This window comes from Choloepus didactylus, chromosome 2, assembly GCF_015220235.1.
Source record: "Choloepus didactylus isolate mChoDid1 chromosome 2, mChoDid1.pri, whole genome shotgun sequence".
Lineage (NCBI taxonomy): Eukaryota > Metazoa > Chordata > Mammalia > Pilosa > Megalonychidae > Choloepus > Choloepus didactylus.
The window spans coordinates 232502307-232518251 of NC_051308.1; the positions used below are offsets into that span (position 1 = coordinate 232502307).

The 15945-nt window shown below is 44.9% G+C and overlaps 1 protein-coding gene across 1 annotated transcript; it reads right to left on the bottom strand.

Moving 5' to 3' along the window:
* Window positions 1–7053: 7053 nt before the first annotated feature.
* On the bottom strand, window positions 7054–15665 carry ACTL8 (actin like 8). Its single transcript, XM_037818690.1, has 2 exons — window positions 15318–15665; window positions 7054–7806 (listed from the first exon to the last, which is right to left on the bottom strand). The coding sequence occupies exons 1-2, from the start codon at window positions 15663–15665 to the stop codon at window positions 7054–7056; spliced, it is 1101 nt and encodes a 366-aa protein (XP_037674618.1).
* Window positions 15666–15945: the final 280 nt, after the last annotated feature.

The following is a 15945-nucleotide window of genomic DNA, read 5'->3' on the forward strand; positions in this document are numbered from 1 at the left end:
TGATGCAGTCTTGTGAGGCAGACATTTTGGTGCTGATTAGATTTGCATGGAAATGCGCCCCACCCAACTGTAGGTGATAACTCTAATGGGATATTTCCATGGAGGCGTGGCCCCACACATTCAGGGTGGGCCTTGATTAGTGGAGCCATATAAATGAGCTGATGGGCAGAGGGAACTCAGTGCAGCTGTGAGTGATGTTTTGAAGAGGAGCTACAGCCAAGAGGGACACTTTGAAGAAAGCACAGGAGCTGTAGATGAGAGACAGTTTGAAGACGGCCGTTGAAAGCAGACTCTTGCTCTGGAGAAGATAAGAGAAGACAAATACCCCAAGTGCAACTAAGAGTGACATTTTTGAGGAACTGCAGCCTAGAGAGGAACATCCTGGGAAAAAGCCATTTTGAAACCAGAACTTTCGAGCAGACGCCAGCCACGTGCCTTCCCAGCTAACAGAGATTTTCCGGATACCATTGGCCATCCTCCAGTGAAGGTACCTGATTGTTGATGCCTTACCTTGGACACTTTATGGCCTTAAGACTGTAACTTTGTAACCAAATAAACCCCCTTTATAAAAGCCGATCCATCTCTGGTGTTTTGCACTCTGGCAGCATTAGTAAACTAGAACAAGGGGTGATGGTTTATCAGTACCATTTTGCAGATAAGGAAACAGACCCAGAAAGGCTGAGCCACCTGCCAGAGGCTTTGCAGCTAGTGGGGTTGAAGCTGGGGTTTGCATACAGGCTGGCTGCCTCCACCACCCACTCCCCTGAAGGCTGTTATGCTGGCTGTGAGATGGAATGAGGCTTCCTGAATCACGTTCTCTTTGGTAGGTTAAACATCACACCTGCAATTTCGCTCTATTTACTTTCCATGAACCCATTCTTTTCTCCATGAATCACACAGCGTCCTGCCCTTGTCAGAATCATCAAAGGCCCAATCAACCCCGAACACTGCAGCCCCTTCTCTGTAAACTCCCCACGCCCCCACCCCCGACCTACAGCTTTTCAGGCTGGGAATTTTGCAAAACTGGTGGCAAACCAGCCCAGCAAGCACGCATTTATTCTATAGCGACCCAGGGTGGGAGAAGGGGGAAAGCCTACGAGTAAAAGAAAACCACCCACAGCAGCTAAATTCCTACTGCCAAGCCTTTATTAGCGGTGCTGAAAGGCAGAAAAACAACACAGGGCTTTCAACTCCCAGGTGGGGGCTGCAGTCCCAGGAATTAGTCATGTTTTGACTGGTAGAGTTATGGAATTTATAATGGAGGCCCTGGAGAAATTAAACTCAGATTATGGCCAACCCCATCCCCCAGCCAATGACTGGTGAGAACAGTGCTGCGGTGCTCCCTCTCCCCACTCCAGGAGCCCGATTTGCCAAGGGAGGCAGGCCAGGAGAGCTGGGTGAAGCTTGCGATGCCACCAGTGCATGGTTATAGAGACGGAGGCTCTGGCCTGCTCCCCGCTTGCCCGGGGTCCTGTCTACCCCTCTTTGAATCCCGGAAGGTGGGATCACAGCTTCCCTCTGTGCTTCAGTAAAGCTTGTCAAAAGGAACCTGGGTCTTCAATTCCATCAGTGTCACCCTTGCTGGATTAAGTAACCTTGCTCCCTGCAGGAGAAATGGTCCAGGGGAGAACCACAGAACTGGGGGCCAGGAGAAGCAAAACGACCTCAGGTGAGCCCACGTAACACTGACTTAATGAGAAGGGTCGGCTCCACCTCTCAGACTCTGATCTAGGGCCTCTTGTCAACTCCGAGGAGCCCCGAGAGTAGCTGTATATCAAGATCCTAACACCTTAGTGGGAAAGTTAATCAAGGACAGGATGGAAAGCAACCTTTGCTAGAAACATGCATGAGCTTTTTGCTGGCATTTTGCGACACCCGTACACAGTTGTTTTGGTGTCGTTCATCCAGGCAAATGACTCCAGGAAAAAAAATGAACACTCACAGCACACTCAGTGCTATGTCAAGCACTGTGCTAAGCCACTTTATACACATTCTACAACTTGAAAGTCTCAGCACAGAGCATGGGCTTAATGAACATCCACTGAATGGATAAATGACTTTCATCCCTATAGCAGCCCTGTAAGGTAAGTACTATTATCCCCACTTTACAGATGAGGCAACAGAAACAGGGAGGGATGATTCTTTGCCTCAGGCAGCACAGCACACAAGTGGGAAACAGATTCAAGCCTGGGTCTGTCTTATTCTATCACCAGAGCCCTCTCTCTCACCCATGGTTCCTGCTTTCACAGCAGGGATTGACTTCTTGGAACAGGAGAGCTTGAATAAACAAACCAGGGGAGAAAGGGAGAAGTCCCAGGAGCTGTCCAGGATTCCAGTGCTGAAAAGGAGAGCAAATCGAGTCAAGCAGACTTCCGAACTGGTTCAGGGCACGCCCTGCCCTCTCCCACCGTGGAAACATCTCTCCCCAAGTCCTGCACTCTGGGCTGCTTCTCCTGCCACCACTTAGGCTCAACATGGTCTAAATTGACAACTACTAGCAGCCATTGTCAGACAATAGGAAGGAGGATCTGTTGGCCCCTCCAATCCACCATGACCCCAAGGTTCTGGACCATGTAGGACATTTAGCCCCGAGTCTAATGGAGTGTCCGTTTTCATGATGTACATTACTGCTCTGGTCTGATTCTTCTCTGGGCCATTCTCCAAGCTGCACCCAGGGCTCTAATTCTTCAAGTGACATCATAGTCCTGTTTACAATTCTGTCAGGCCTCTGCATTACCCTAAAGTCCTCAGTCCTTGGTCTGGCACTCAACATCCTTTGAGAGCTGTCCCTGCCGACCTCTCCACCTTCATCTCTACCCACTCACTCCCTGCCCTTGCAACCCTTTTCCCCCAACCATTCTAAATGCTCCATCTATTTTACAACCCTCCCCCATACCAGATTGTCAGAGGCAACTATGGGGGTGGCAGTGGAGACAAACAAACAGAAACACTCCAAGCAAAAGGAACAGCATGCACAAAGTCCTACTCATCTGGCAGAGTCACCTCAGGCATCACTTGCTACAGAAAACCACTGTCTACCTCTCTTTGTAGCCAATCACTCCCACCCTGATCCCTCTGCCCAAGATGTAATTCTACCCAACACTTGACAAGGAAAGAAATTGCAATACCCTGTGATGCTTCACCCCCCCCCCGAAAGTAATCCAGCACTTTATTAATTATGTTTTATTCATTTTGTAACCCTGGCACCTACCTGCAAGCAAGCAAGTAAAAATAAACAGAAGAGCCAGGTTTTTGCCTAAGGTTTTGGTTGCTAGAAGCTGGTGTGTACAGAAATAACAGCTAGCAACTTTATGTGTCTGGTGCTTGCTAAATGCTTTATATGTGTTAATGCATCAAAATCACATGGTACTCATCAAAAACCACCCTGAAGTAGGCATCATCATTATCTCCATTTTACAGATGGGGAAACTGAGGCACAGGAAGGTTAAGTAACTCCCCCCAAGGCAACTGAGACAGAGAGCAGCAGATTAGGGATCCCAATCCAGGCAGCCTCACTTCAGAGCCCACACCCTAATCCATTCCATCATAAGCCCCTCTAGAGGAAGGTGGGAAAGGCAATAAAAGCTTCTAGAGCCAGGAGGGTGCTCCAAGTTAACACTGTCTTCATGCTCAGCATCAGCAGAACCTAAAGCTTCTGCCAGGGTTATTGCAGGGAACTTGGGCATCCACACCCCACCCAAACCAAAATACAAGGGTGCCAATCCCCAGCCTTGGCAGCAGAAAGAGAAAATGGCAGGACTGCACCCTCTCAGCTGGGGATGGCCTGCCTGGGGGGCCATTCCCTTTATCCCCTGCCTCCCACCCCCCTGCACCTGGCTGACCCTGGCAGCAGCCCCAGACCCCTTGTGGAGGATAAGCCTCCCCGAGCTCTGAGCAGCTGCCAGGCCATGCTGGAGCCGGCAGGCATCTTCTGGGCACCACTCGCCGCCCCGCCAGGCCTGGTGTGCCAGCAGTTCTGTGTTAGGTTGATGGCCCTGCACAGCCCCACGGAGCTGCTATTTTTAATTTAATTGGAGACTTGGAGGAGAGAGATGGTACCCAGCGAGGGAGTTTTAAAAGCTTCTGGGGTGGGGGTGGGGGGAGAGAAAGCAAAGTTCATAATTATACACCAGGCAGCCAGATTTGATGCTTGAACAGAAAGGTTAAATGTTACATTCAGAATAAAATGAGAAAAAGAGTTCTGATGACAGTTGCCCAGAGCTAAATAAGGAAAGAAAATACCCCTTGCCCATCTCTTCTCCAGTTCCTTTCTCTCCCTCATACTCATGTTCTGAGTTTCCTCCTTCTGCTTTTTAAGGCTCAGGTGTACACAAATATACTAGTTTCAAGCACAAAGATTACCGCTCAATATGTCAACACACTGATTGCAACCCAAAAGCAGTTCTCACTCAAGCCTGAAAAAAAATCACATTTCTCCATCTCTCAGACTGAGAAAGCCAACAGGGCCCAGAAAGCTGGGGAGGCAGTTTAGCACTGTGGTTAGTTAGCATGGACAGACCTAGGTTCAAATCCCTCCTCTGCCAAGGGGCAGACACTGTGGATTGGCTCACCCAGTGCCTACCTGTCTCTCCTTTCTTTCAGCTGCCTTTAAGTAATGAGACATAAGAAGAAGTCTGCTGAGTGAGGCTTTCCTAATATAAAGGGTTAGACTCAGATGGCACACTCTCTAAACCCTTCCTTCTCCTGCAGGGAATATGGATGTGATGCTTGGAGATGCAACAGCCATTTTATGACCATGAGGCAACACACCTACACCAAAGGTGGAAAAATGGAAAAATAGAGAGTCCATGATGACATAGTTGAGCCACTGTTCCTCTGGTCTGCTGATTTAGGTACCTGAGACAAATCTCTATCCGTTTAAGCCACTTCTGGTCTAGTTTTCTAGGAATGCTGAATCCATCCCTGTGACAATCCACTTTTAGCTTGCCTTCAGCGTGAACTTGAGCAAGTGTTTAATATCTCTAAGCTTCAGTTTTCTTATTTGTAAATTGGGAGAAATACTATTCATCTCACAGTGTGCATGCAAGGATGAAAACATGAGTTCATTTGTAAAACACACACCACAATGCCAAGTAACGTGACGGCAACTGCTGTTACTGATATGTTCATTTAGTAGGAGACCGGTATCAAACCATAACATTTTAAAATCACATCTCATATTTTAATGGCACTTTCTGGTTTTCAAAGTCACTTCTCCAGCTCTTATCTTAGTTCATCCTCAACCTCAAATCTCTGAAAGGAAGAGTATTACTCTTCTTATTTTGCACCTGACAGATTTGAGAGATTAGGCAACTTGGTCAAGGTAGATCAGCTAATGACAGGGCCAGCCTGTAACTCAAGTCCCCAAAGCTGTGCTGGGCTGATTCTGAGCCGTTCCACTAAATAATCACTTTAGGTCCCCACTTCTTGCCCTGGAACCACTCATGGCCCAAGTTTGGAAATAAAGTTATGACTGAGAGAATGTGGCTTGCGTGTTCAAAGAGAAGGTGAGCTGGACTCTGGGCTCCCAGTTCCCCCACCTACTTCCGAAACATCAGGGTTCCTTGGACTTCAGGCTCCTAACACTGTGAAGCCAGGAGCCCCTTTTGGGAGCTCACAGGGAGGAGCCATTAACATAGTGGTCGAGAGCCCAGACCGGATTCAAGTGTCAGTACTGCTAATTACCAGAAAAATGTCTGTTAAATAATAGTAAGTTATGGCTCCTTTCTCTACATTAGTCTGAGTAAGCAAATAGCTGCTGTAACAGACACTTCCAAATCTCAGTGAGTGAATAATAGACTCTTCCTCCTGTCCCAGTCTAGTGCAGGTTGATGGGATTGGGTGGGGATCAGAGAGGACCCCTGTTCCACCCAGTCTTTCAGGCTCCTTCCTTCAAGCCTTTCTGCCATGCCCGATGCCTTCCAGGTTCTCCACTGGCTCCTCTGTGTCCTCAGGCTGATTAGGGACACTGGCAAGGTCAGGCACATACTGAATTGGCCAGAACCCAGTCATGTGGCCCTTCCTACCTGCAGGAGAACTGGGAAGTCTAGTCTCACAGTGCATCGAGGAAGGAGAGGACGTAGTTAACGACAGTCCCAAGTGGTCTTTGTGACAGTCCACCCCATTTAAAGTAGCCATCCCTTCCTCCACCCAGGTCTCATTACTTTTTTATGTTTATTCGTTTCATTCTTCGTCTGAAATACATTTACCTATTACTGTCTATGTCCCCACTATAGACTGTAACATCCTTGAGAACAGAAACCTCATGTATCTTTTATACCTTGAAGTCTTCAATGCCTAGCACAGTGCCTGGCACATAATGAATAAAGGGGTCTCGAACTTTAATGGAATATTGGGGCATCTGGGGTGAATGGAGAGAAGGAGGCAGTGGAAGAACAGGAGGCGCCTCAGAACCTGCCCTGGCCCCCGCCCTGGCTCTCTCCTACTCACTCTCCCTGATTCCATGGGGTCCCAGGGTGCCCCCACAGCCCCATCCATCACAGGAGCCAGCACGGCTTCAATTAAGTTGTTTATTTGCATATATAAACCAAGACCAAGGCCATGGGTGGGAAGGGTGCTCCGGGCTCACCTGCAGCCAGCTGTCCCTGGCCAGAAAGGGCCTGTAGGGTTGGACACCTCAACTCTCCCCATCCCCTAGTCAAAAATAACTGGGGATCCTAGCAGAAGGGTCCCATTCCCTCCTGCCCCAGTTAAAACCTACTCAACAAGAAGAATGGGACAACCCAAGAAAGACGCCAATGAAAAATAAGTGGCTATTGGGCATGGAGACGGCAGATGGTCACTCCCACCCCAATGACAGACCAAGCCTGGAAGAACCGTCCCCTGTAGGGTTTCCGGAGATGACACCCTGTCTTCCCATGGGTTGGACACCACTCCTGAAACAAGTTAAAACTCTAGAACCTAAAAACATCCCTCATGATTCAGAATTCCAAAGGCAGCTAATTCCACTCCACATCTGCCCAGACCTTTTCCCTGAAATCGAGCCACCTCTGCCCATCTGAAGGGACCCCACTCCCGGGAGCCAGCCACAGGTCACACCCTCATGCTCTCATCGTACTCCTCTCTGGTCATCCACTCAGACCTGTACGTGGAAAGATGAGCCACAACAGATGCTCCTAGCCAGACGCTAAAGTTTCTATTTGAACCGACCCATATTGTGGCCTTGGTGGGGGTAAGGAGATCCGCGGTCAACTCCTTGTACAAGCGCTTGGTGAAGCCAGGATAGAGGGTGTTCCCCCCACACGCCATCACATGGGAGGTCAGAATCGGGTGCATGGAGGTTTCGCAAGTCTTGACGGAATCCACAACGGCCTGGGAGATGCTGGGCCCTTGCAGGTCAAACACCTGGGGACTGAAGAACATCTCAGGGGCCAGCCGCTGCATGGGCGTCAGCTCCACCAGGGCGCCGTCGGGGAGGTGATAGGTGTTGTTCTCATCTGAGCCGCTCGGCAGGCTCTGACGGAAGTCCAGCGCCTCCGCCAGGTTCTGCGGCACATAGCACTTGCTCATCTGAGTTGTAGCAACTGTCTCCAGCTGAAACAGGTTGTGTCTGTTGCAGTCCTCCTTAAAGAGGCTCCTAAAGAGGTAGTCGGAGAGATCCTGGCCAGCAAACTCCAGCGTCTTGGCACTGGAGAGCAAGGAGCGGCCCAGATGGAAAGGCTGCACGCGGGTCAGGCCGTAGCCAGAATCAACCACGACGCCCGTCAGGAGGCCGGAGGCATACAGGGACATCTCCATCTGGTTAGCCAGGAGTATGGACGGGACATCCAGTAACTCAAACATTATCTGCAGGGAGGGAGGGCACAGTCAGTGTATTTTCCCTCAAACGAAGGGCTTGGACCAATTCTGTTTCCCTGAGAGCCTGCTGGGTGCTCAGCTCTCAAAATGGAAGACAGCACAGACCCCATCCTAAGGGGACTCACAGGCTGCCCCCAGGATTCCGGGCCAGGACATCTGGATCTCATGCTGTGGGAGTAAGGGAGGGGCTCCACAGAGTTAGGAACAGCCAGATGGGCCCTCAGGAGCTTGCTTGACGGTGGTCTTTCAGAAGACGGTTTCAGGGGGAGTGGTGGGAAGGGCAGTCAGACCACAGGAAATGGCACTGAGACCCCTGGCAAGTGGGGGGACATACCCAGGCATCAGAGTTGCAGCCTGGATCCTCTCTTTGGAAGAGGGAAGAAGAGATTAAAAAAGAAACAAGTGCTGCATATTCATTGCTGCCTGCAAAAACGTGGGGATATAAAAAAATAAAGAAACGTACTCACCGCTTGCCAGGTGAAGCCTTTTGTTTTTTTAAATTTAAAAAAAAATTGGAAACTTCAAGGCAAAACTTAAAAAAAAAAAAAAAAAACCACAGAACTATACAAAACAAAGTGAACCCTAATGCAAATGATGGACTATGGTTAATAGTATAATCAATGCAAAATGTTAATAGGGAAAACTTGGGGGTGGGGGTAGGGGTATATGGGAACCCTATTTTAAAAAACAACAGGGTTTCTGATTTTTAGGGTTTGGCAAAGTCCCTGGGCCGCTTTTCTCCCCTTTCCCATCACCCCCTATTTCTGTACAGAACCTTCTACCCCCTAATTCCTCATCTCAGGCTATATCCCCAAGGTTCTGAACCTATAGATACAGAAAAGATGCAACATTTCATTCTTCTATGGGGCCTTTGGCCACTAACTTACCTTTTCACACCCCTGCACGCCCATCTTCTCCCCTCAGTGGGAGGGAAGGCCCCTCCTTCCTACTCTCAGGGTATGGTCCCCTACCATTCATTTCTCAAACAGAAGCCAAGGTTCCCTTTCAAAAATAGAAAAATCAGATACCACTACCCTACTTGAAACTCGATAGGAGCTTCTCATTCATTTAGAACAGGGGCCAGCAAACTTTTTCTGTGAAAGTCCAGATAGTTAGGATTGCCAGATTTAGCATAAAAATACCGAATGTAATGCAGTCTAGACCTCTGGTCGACCGAGATGGCACTGTTAGATGCTCCAGGGTGCCATGCCCTGAAAGTCTTCTAAAAACTATCAAAACCTGGCAGAGCCGTCTTCCTCAAAATTCCAGATAACAGTTACAGGGTTGCAACTGGGCAACTGCCAAACAAGAAAAAGCAGCTTAAAAAATGGCAGGAGATGCTCATGGTCACCCTTGCTACCCCCTCCTCAACCCCTCCCCAGTGCAGTGTGGAGCCAGCCTGTGCTCTCATTGTGGATCCCTGGCACTGTTCCAGAGGGAGCACAGTAACCTCTGTGTGCACACTGGGGTGCCTGTATGTCAGTGCCAATAAATCAGGTAGAAAACTGAAAGACTGAACCAGTAAACTTGACTCAGGCTCGCCCTCCTGAAATTTGTCCTAAAGGCAGAAAGCAGCTTGCAGACAGCAAAAATGGTGTAAGAAATAATGAAGTCGAAGTAGCCAGAGGCAAAAGAGTACATGCATTAAGCCATATAATAGAGCACCCAGGAGGAGGTGAAAGTCTATTTCAAAGGGAGTAGAGGAGGCATACAGATTCCGTAACAGGGGAATTCCTAAGGACACAAGCAAGCACAAGTCCACTACAGGAAGCAGGCTCCATGCAGAGTCAGATAAGACACAGAGAATCCTGCATTTCTCATTTGCTTTGGGCTGATCTTCATAGGCAGCCTAAGCTCTGAAGGAGAACACCAGCCAAAGCAGAGCCAATTTTCAGACTGTGAAAGGTGCTTTTTGCTTTGGTCTGTTTGTTTTTATTATCTCTGGCACTCAAGGAAATCTCTGTCATATCACTAGTTGGATAAACTTAAGGAACGGACAGCTCAGGGACTAAATCCCAGAGTTAACACTTTAAAATATTAGAATGTACAGTGTGAAATAAAAGATTACAAGACAAAGAAATAGGAAATTAAGGCCCATCCAAAGGAACAAGATAAAAATCCAGAAACCATCAAAGAACAAGACTAGATTTTGGATTTACCAGACAAAGACTTAAAAAAAATGATCCTCAATAAGCTTAAGGAGACAAAGGAAGACATGGAGAAACAACTAAAGGATATGAGGAAAACAATGAATGAACAATATGAGATTCTCAATAAAGAGACAGAATTTTAAAAAGGAACCAAACAGAAATACAGGAGTTGATGACCACAATAACTGAAAAGAAAAATTCCCTAGAGGGAGAAAGATTAAGTGAACTTGAAGACAAGACAATTGAAATGATTCAGGCTGAGATGCAGAAAGAAAAAAGAATTAATAAAAGCAAACAAAGCCTAAGAAACCGCAGGACACCCTCAAGTATATCAATATATGCATTATGGGGATCCCAGAGGGAGAAGAAAAAGAGAAAGGGGCAGAAGGAATATTCAAAGAAATAGTGGTAGAAAAATCCCCAAATTTAATGAAAGACATGAATACACACATTTAGAAGCCCAGTGAATGGCAAACAGGATAAACTCAGAGAAGCATACCCAGATACATTGTCGTCAAACTGTCCAATGCCAAGAACAAGGAGAGAGTTCTGAAAGCCACAAGAGAAAAGCAATGAGTTATGTACAAAAGAATCCCAATAAGTACCAATTTTTTCAGCAGAAACCATGGAGGCAAAAAGGCAGTAGGATGAAATATTTAAAGTACTGAAAGAAAACAACTGCCAACCAAGAATTTTATATCTGGCAATACTTTCTTTCAAAAATGAGGGTGAAAATGGAGTCAAGAGGTTACTCTGGTGGGCATTCTTTTGCATTATATAGATATCCCTTTTTAGGTTTTAATGCATTGGAATAGCTAGAAGTAAATACCTGAAACTATCAAACTGCAACCCAGCGGCTTTGACTCTTGAAGATGATTGTATAGCAACATAGCTTACAAGGGGTGACAGTGTGATTGTGAAAACCTTGTGGATCACACTCCCTTTATCCAGTGTATGGATGGATGAGTAGAAAAATGGGGACAAAAAACTAAATGAAAAATAGGGTGGGTGGGGGTGTTTTGAGTGTTCTTCTTTACTTTTATTTTTTATTCTTATTTTCACTTTTTCTGGTACAAGGAAAACGTTTAAAAAATAGATTGGGGTGATGAATGCACAACTATATGATGGTACTGTGAACAGTTGATTGTACACTTTGGATGACTATATGGTACGTGAATATATCTCAATAAAATTGAATCAAAAAAAAATGAGGGTGAGATTAAGGCATTCCCAGATTAACAAAAGCTGAGGGAGTTCATTATCCCTAGAGAGCTGCCCTACAAACAATGCTAAAGTGAGTTCTTCAGACTGAAAGGAAAGGACACTAGAGAGTGGATCAAAGCATCATAAAGAAACAAAAACCTCCAGTAAAGGTAACCATATGGGTAATTACAAATGCCACTACTTTTGTATTGCATTTTTTTGGTATGCAACTCCACTTCTTATAGGTGGTAAAATGCAAATGCCTAAAAGGTAATGATAAATCTATGGGTTTAGATATACAATGTACAAAGATATAATCTGTGACAAGTACAAAAAAAGAGGGGGACAGAGGGATACAGGAGCAGTGTATATATATGCTATGGAAGTTAAGTTGATGTGAAATCAAATATGACTGTTATATAGATTTAGGATGCTAACTTTTAAACCTATGGTAACCACAAAGAAAATATCTGAAAAATATATTGAGAAAGAAATGAGAAGGGACTCAGGATGACTCAATATAAAAAATCAAATAAATATGAAAGTAGACAGTAACAAAAGAATTTGAGAGTCCAAAAAGGGTATAAGACTTACAAACACAAAACAGCAAAATGGCAGAAGAAAGTCCTGCATTATCAGTGGTTATTTTAAATGTTAAAAGGCACTTTACAGTCAAAACGCAGAGATTGGCAGAATGGATTACAAAGCAAGACCAAACTGTATGCTATTTACAAGAGACTCAACTTAAATTCAAAGACATAAGAAGGTTGAAAGTGAAAGGTGGAAAAAATACATACAAGTATTAACCAAAAGAAAGCTAGGATAGCTATACCAATAGCAGATAAGATATACTTTAAGTAAAAAAACTGTTATGAGGGAAAAAGAAGGTCATTATAAATTGATAAAGGGGTCAATTCAACAAGAAGACATATCAATTATAAATATATGTATACCTAATCACAGAGCCCCAAAATATATGAAGAAAATATTGACAGGCTTGAAGGGAGAAACAGACAGTTCTACTTTAATGGTAGGAGACTCCAATATACCACTTTCAATAACAGACACCATATCTAGACCAAAACCCAATGAGGAAATAGAAGACTGGAACAATCCTCTACACCAACTAGACCTAACAGACATATATAGAACATGTCACCCAACAGCAATAGAATACACATTCTTCTCAAGTGCACATGGATCACTCTCCAGGACAGACCATATGTTAGGTTCAGTACAAGTCTCAATAAATTAAAATTTATTTAAATCATACCATGTATCTTCTCCAACTACAATGGAATGAATCTAGAAATCAATAACAGAAGGAGAACTCAAAATACACAAATATCATACTCAATGGTGGAAGACGGCAAGCTTTCCCTTTAAGGTCAGGAACAAGACAAGTATGCCCACTGTCACCACTGTTACTCAACATGGTTCTGGAAGTTCTTGCCCGAGCTATTAGGAAGGAAAAAAAGCCAATCATCAAATTTATATGGAAGGGTAAGGGGCCCCAAATTGATAAAGCCATCTTGAAAAAGAAGAATAAAGTTGGAAGACTTGCACTTCCCCATCTTAAAACTTATTACAAAGTCACAGTAATCAAAACGGCATGGTACGGGCACAAGGACAGACAACTAGACCAATGGAATCCAACTAAGGGCTCAGAAATCAACCCTCACATATACAGTCAACTGATTTTTGACAAGAGTTCCAAGTCCACTCAATTGGGAAAGAATAGTCTCTTCAACAAATAGTGCCGGGAAAAACTGGATGCCCATTTGCAAAAGAAAGAAGAACCCCTAACTCACACCTTATACAAAAATCAACTCAGAACATATCAAAGACCTAAATATAAGAAGCCGAACTATAGAACTCCTAGAAGAAAATGTAGGGAAGCATCTTCAGGACCTTGTGTTAAACAAAAGTTTCTTAGACTTTACATCAAAAGCACAAATGACAAAAGAAAAAATAGATAAATGGGACCTCATCAAAATTAAAAACTTTTTTCACCAAAGGACTTTATCGTGAAAGTAAAACAACAACCTAAACAATGGGAAAAAATATTTGAAAACCACATATCCAATATGGGTTTAATATCCAGAATATATAAAGAAATCCTACAACTCAACAACAGAAAGACAAACAACCCAATTTAAAAAATGGGCAAAAGACTTGCATACACATTTCTCAAAAGAAGATTTACAAATGGCCAAAAAGCACATGAAAGATGCTTAACATCATTAGCCATTAGGGAAATTCAAATCAAAACCACAATAACTCAAATACACAAAACCACAATAACTCAAAATACACAAACATACCATCTCACAACCACTAGAATGGCTACTATTAAAAAAAAAAAAAAAACAAACAGAAAATTACAAGTGTTAGAACAGATGTGGAGTAATAGGAACACACATTCATTGTTGTGGAAATTTAAATGGTGCAGCTGCTGGTTCCCCAGAAAGTTAAACGTAGAATTATCAGATGACCCAGCAATTACACTCCTGGGTATATATCCAAAAGAATTGAAAGCAGGGATTCAAACAGACATTGTTCATTGCAATGTTCATTGCAGCATTACTCACAACAGCCAAAAGGTGGAAGCAACCCAAGTGTCCGTTGACAGATTAACAGATACACAAAATGTGGTATATAAATACAATGAAATATTATTCAGCCATAAAAAAAAGAAGTGAAGTGCTGGCACATGCTATAACATGGATGAACCTTGAAGGCATCATGTTGAGTGAAATAAGCGACACAAAAGGATGATTATTATGATTTTCACTGATATGAAATAATTAGAACAAGCAAATTCCCAGAGTCAGAAACTAGAATATAGGTTACCAGGGGTGGGGGTAGGCATTGGGGAGTTAATGGTTAAAGCACAGAGTTTCTATTTGGACTGATGGAAAAATTTGGTAATAGATGGTAGTAACGGTAGCACAACATTGTGAACATAATTAAAGCACTGGATTATGCATTTGAATGTAGTTAAAAGGGGAAATTTGGGGTTTTATATATATTACTAGAACAAAAGTTTTAAAATCCCATAGGACTGTACAACACAGTGAACCCTAATATAAACCATGGACTATAGTTAATAGTACAATTATAATAATATTCTTTCATCAATTGTAACAAATATACCACACTAATGCAAGATGTTAATAACAGGCATTGGAGTGGGGATATGGGAATTCTATTTTCTGCATGATTTTTCTGTAAACCTACAACTTCTCTTATTTAAAAAAATACAAAATGCCCAGTTGAATTTGAATTTCAGATAAACAATGAATAATTTTTAGTATCAAGTATGTCCCATGCAATATTTATTTGTTGTTTATCTGAAATTCAAATCTAACTAGGCAACATGTCTTTTATCTAGCAAACCTACGGCAGTAAATATTTTAGGCTTTGTGGGCAAAACTGCTCAACTCTGCTGTTGTAGTGTGAACACAGCTATGACAGTATGTAAATGAATGGGCATAGTCAAGTTCCGATAAAACTTTATTTACAAAAACAGGGGGTGACCAGATTTGGCCCATGGCCGTAGTTTGCCAACCCTTGATTCAGAGTAAAATCCAAAAACTCCCCATGGCCTACCAGGCCTTCTTGATCTGGCCCCTGCAGACCTCACCATCCCACTCACTACCTGCCCCACTCCAACTACAGCTCCCTGGGCTGAAATCACCTCCTCCCAGAAGCCCTCCCTGACCACCCTCTGCACAGGAGCTTCCCCTCTCCCCACCTGTCAGCCTTTTGATTTTGTTTCTGGAACTGATCACTATCTGGAATTCTCATTTGTTAACATACTCATGCTGTCAGTCCTCCCAGAATGTAAGCTCTTTGCGGCCCAGAGCATCGTCTATGAACGCTTATGGAGTCCATTAATAAACATCCAGCATCTCCTCTAGGACGCCCTTCCCAGTGCACTGATGTTGCTCCATCTCTCTGCAGGAGGAGCCTCGAGGAGCCCCTCTGGCCTAGCACTGTATCAGGCACCCACTAGGTGCTCTGTGAGCATTTGTGGCACAAGTTATTTGAAAAGCAGAGCTGTCGACACCCAGTCGTGCCTGGACACACGAAGTGCCAGCCTCTTGCCCCCTCCCCAGGAGGGCAGCCCAGAGAAGGCCTTACCTCCAGGGTCTTCTGTCGGTCCACAGGCTCCCTCCTGGGGGACTCAGCAATCAACACGGGGGAGTCCTCGTGCTCCTGTCTGTGCTTCTCCAGGACAAACGACCAGATGTGCTCCACGCCCTCCCAGTTGAGGATGCGGCCGCGCTCGATGGGGTAGCTGAAGGTGTCAGGATTGTAAATGTCAATGCCCAGACTCACACGCCTTTGGGCATAGCTGGGGCCGGGGTTCTCGCGGCAGGGTATGTAATTCACGATGCTCGGGAAAACCATCTGGGGCTCATTCCAGCCAGACAGTCCAGCCTTCAAAAAGCCAGACCCATGGTCAATGATAATGGTTCTTGTGGCCATGGCAGAGGCAGAGGGGAGAGAGGTCTTCTAGACTGGGCTTCCTGGAGATGACTGGCAAACTTGGGCCACCTGTGGGCAGAAAGCAGGGGGCTGTTTATAAACTCCTTCTATACCACCATGGGCTGCTTCCCACACCCAACCCCAGAGCCAAACCTCAGGTCCCCGTGGAGCTTGCTCATTCCCCCTCCTAAGCCTTTGCACAAGCTGTAACCTGTGCCTAGAATACTGTCCCCACCTTAAACTCCCAAACATACTGCAAGGCCCACCTAAGAGGACTTAT

What these genes read in the sequence shown, in the direction of transcription:
- ACTL8 (XM_037818690.1), bottom strand. Translation starts at nt 15,665, where the DNA reads ATGGCCACAAGAACCATTATCATTGACCATGGGTCTGGCTTTTTGAAG. An exon ending in ACCGACAGAAGACCCTGGAG is followed by an intron (nt 7,807 to 15,317) that starts GTAAGGCCTTCT and finishes CCCTCCCTGCAG; the next exon opens with ATAATGTTTGAGTTACTGGA.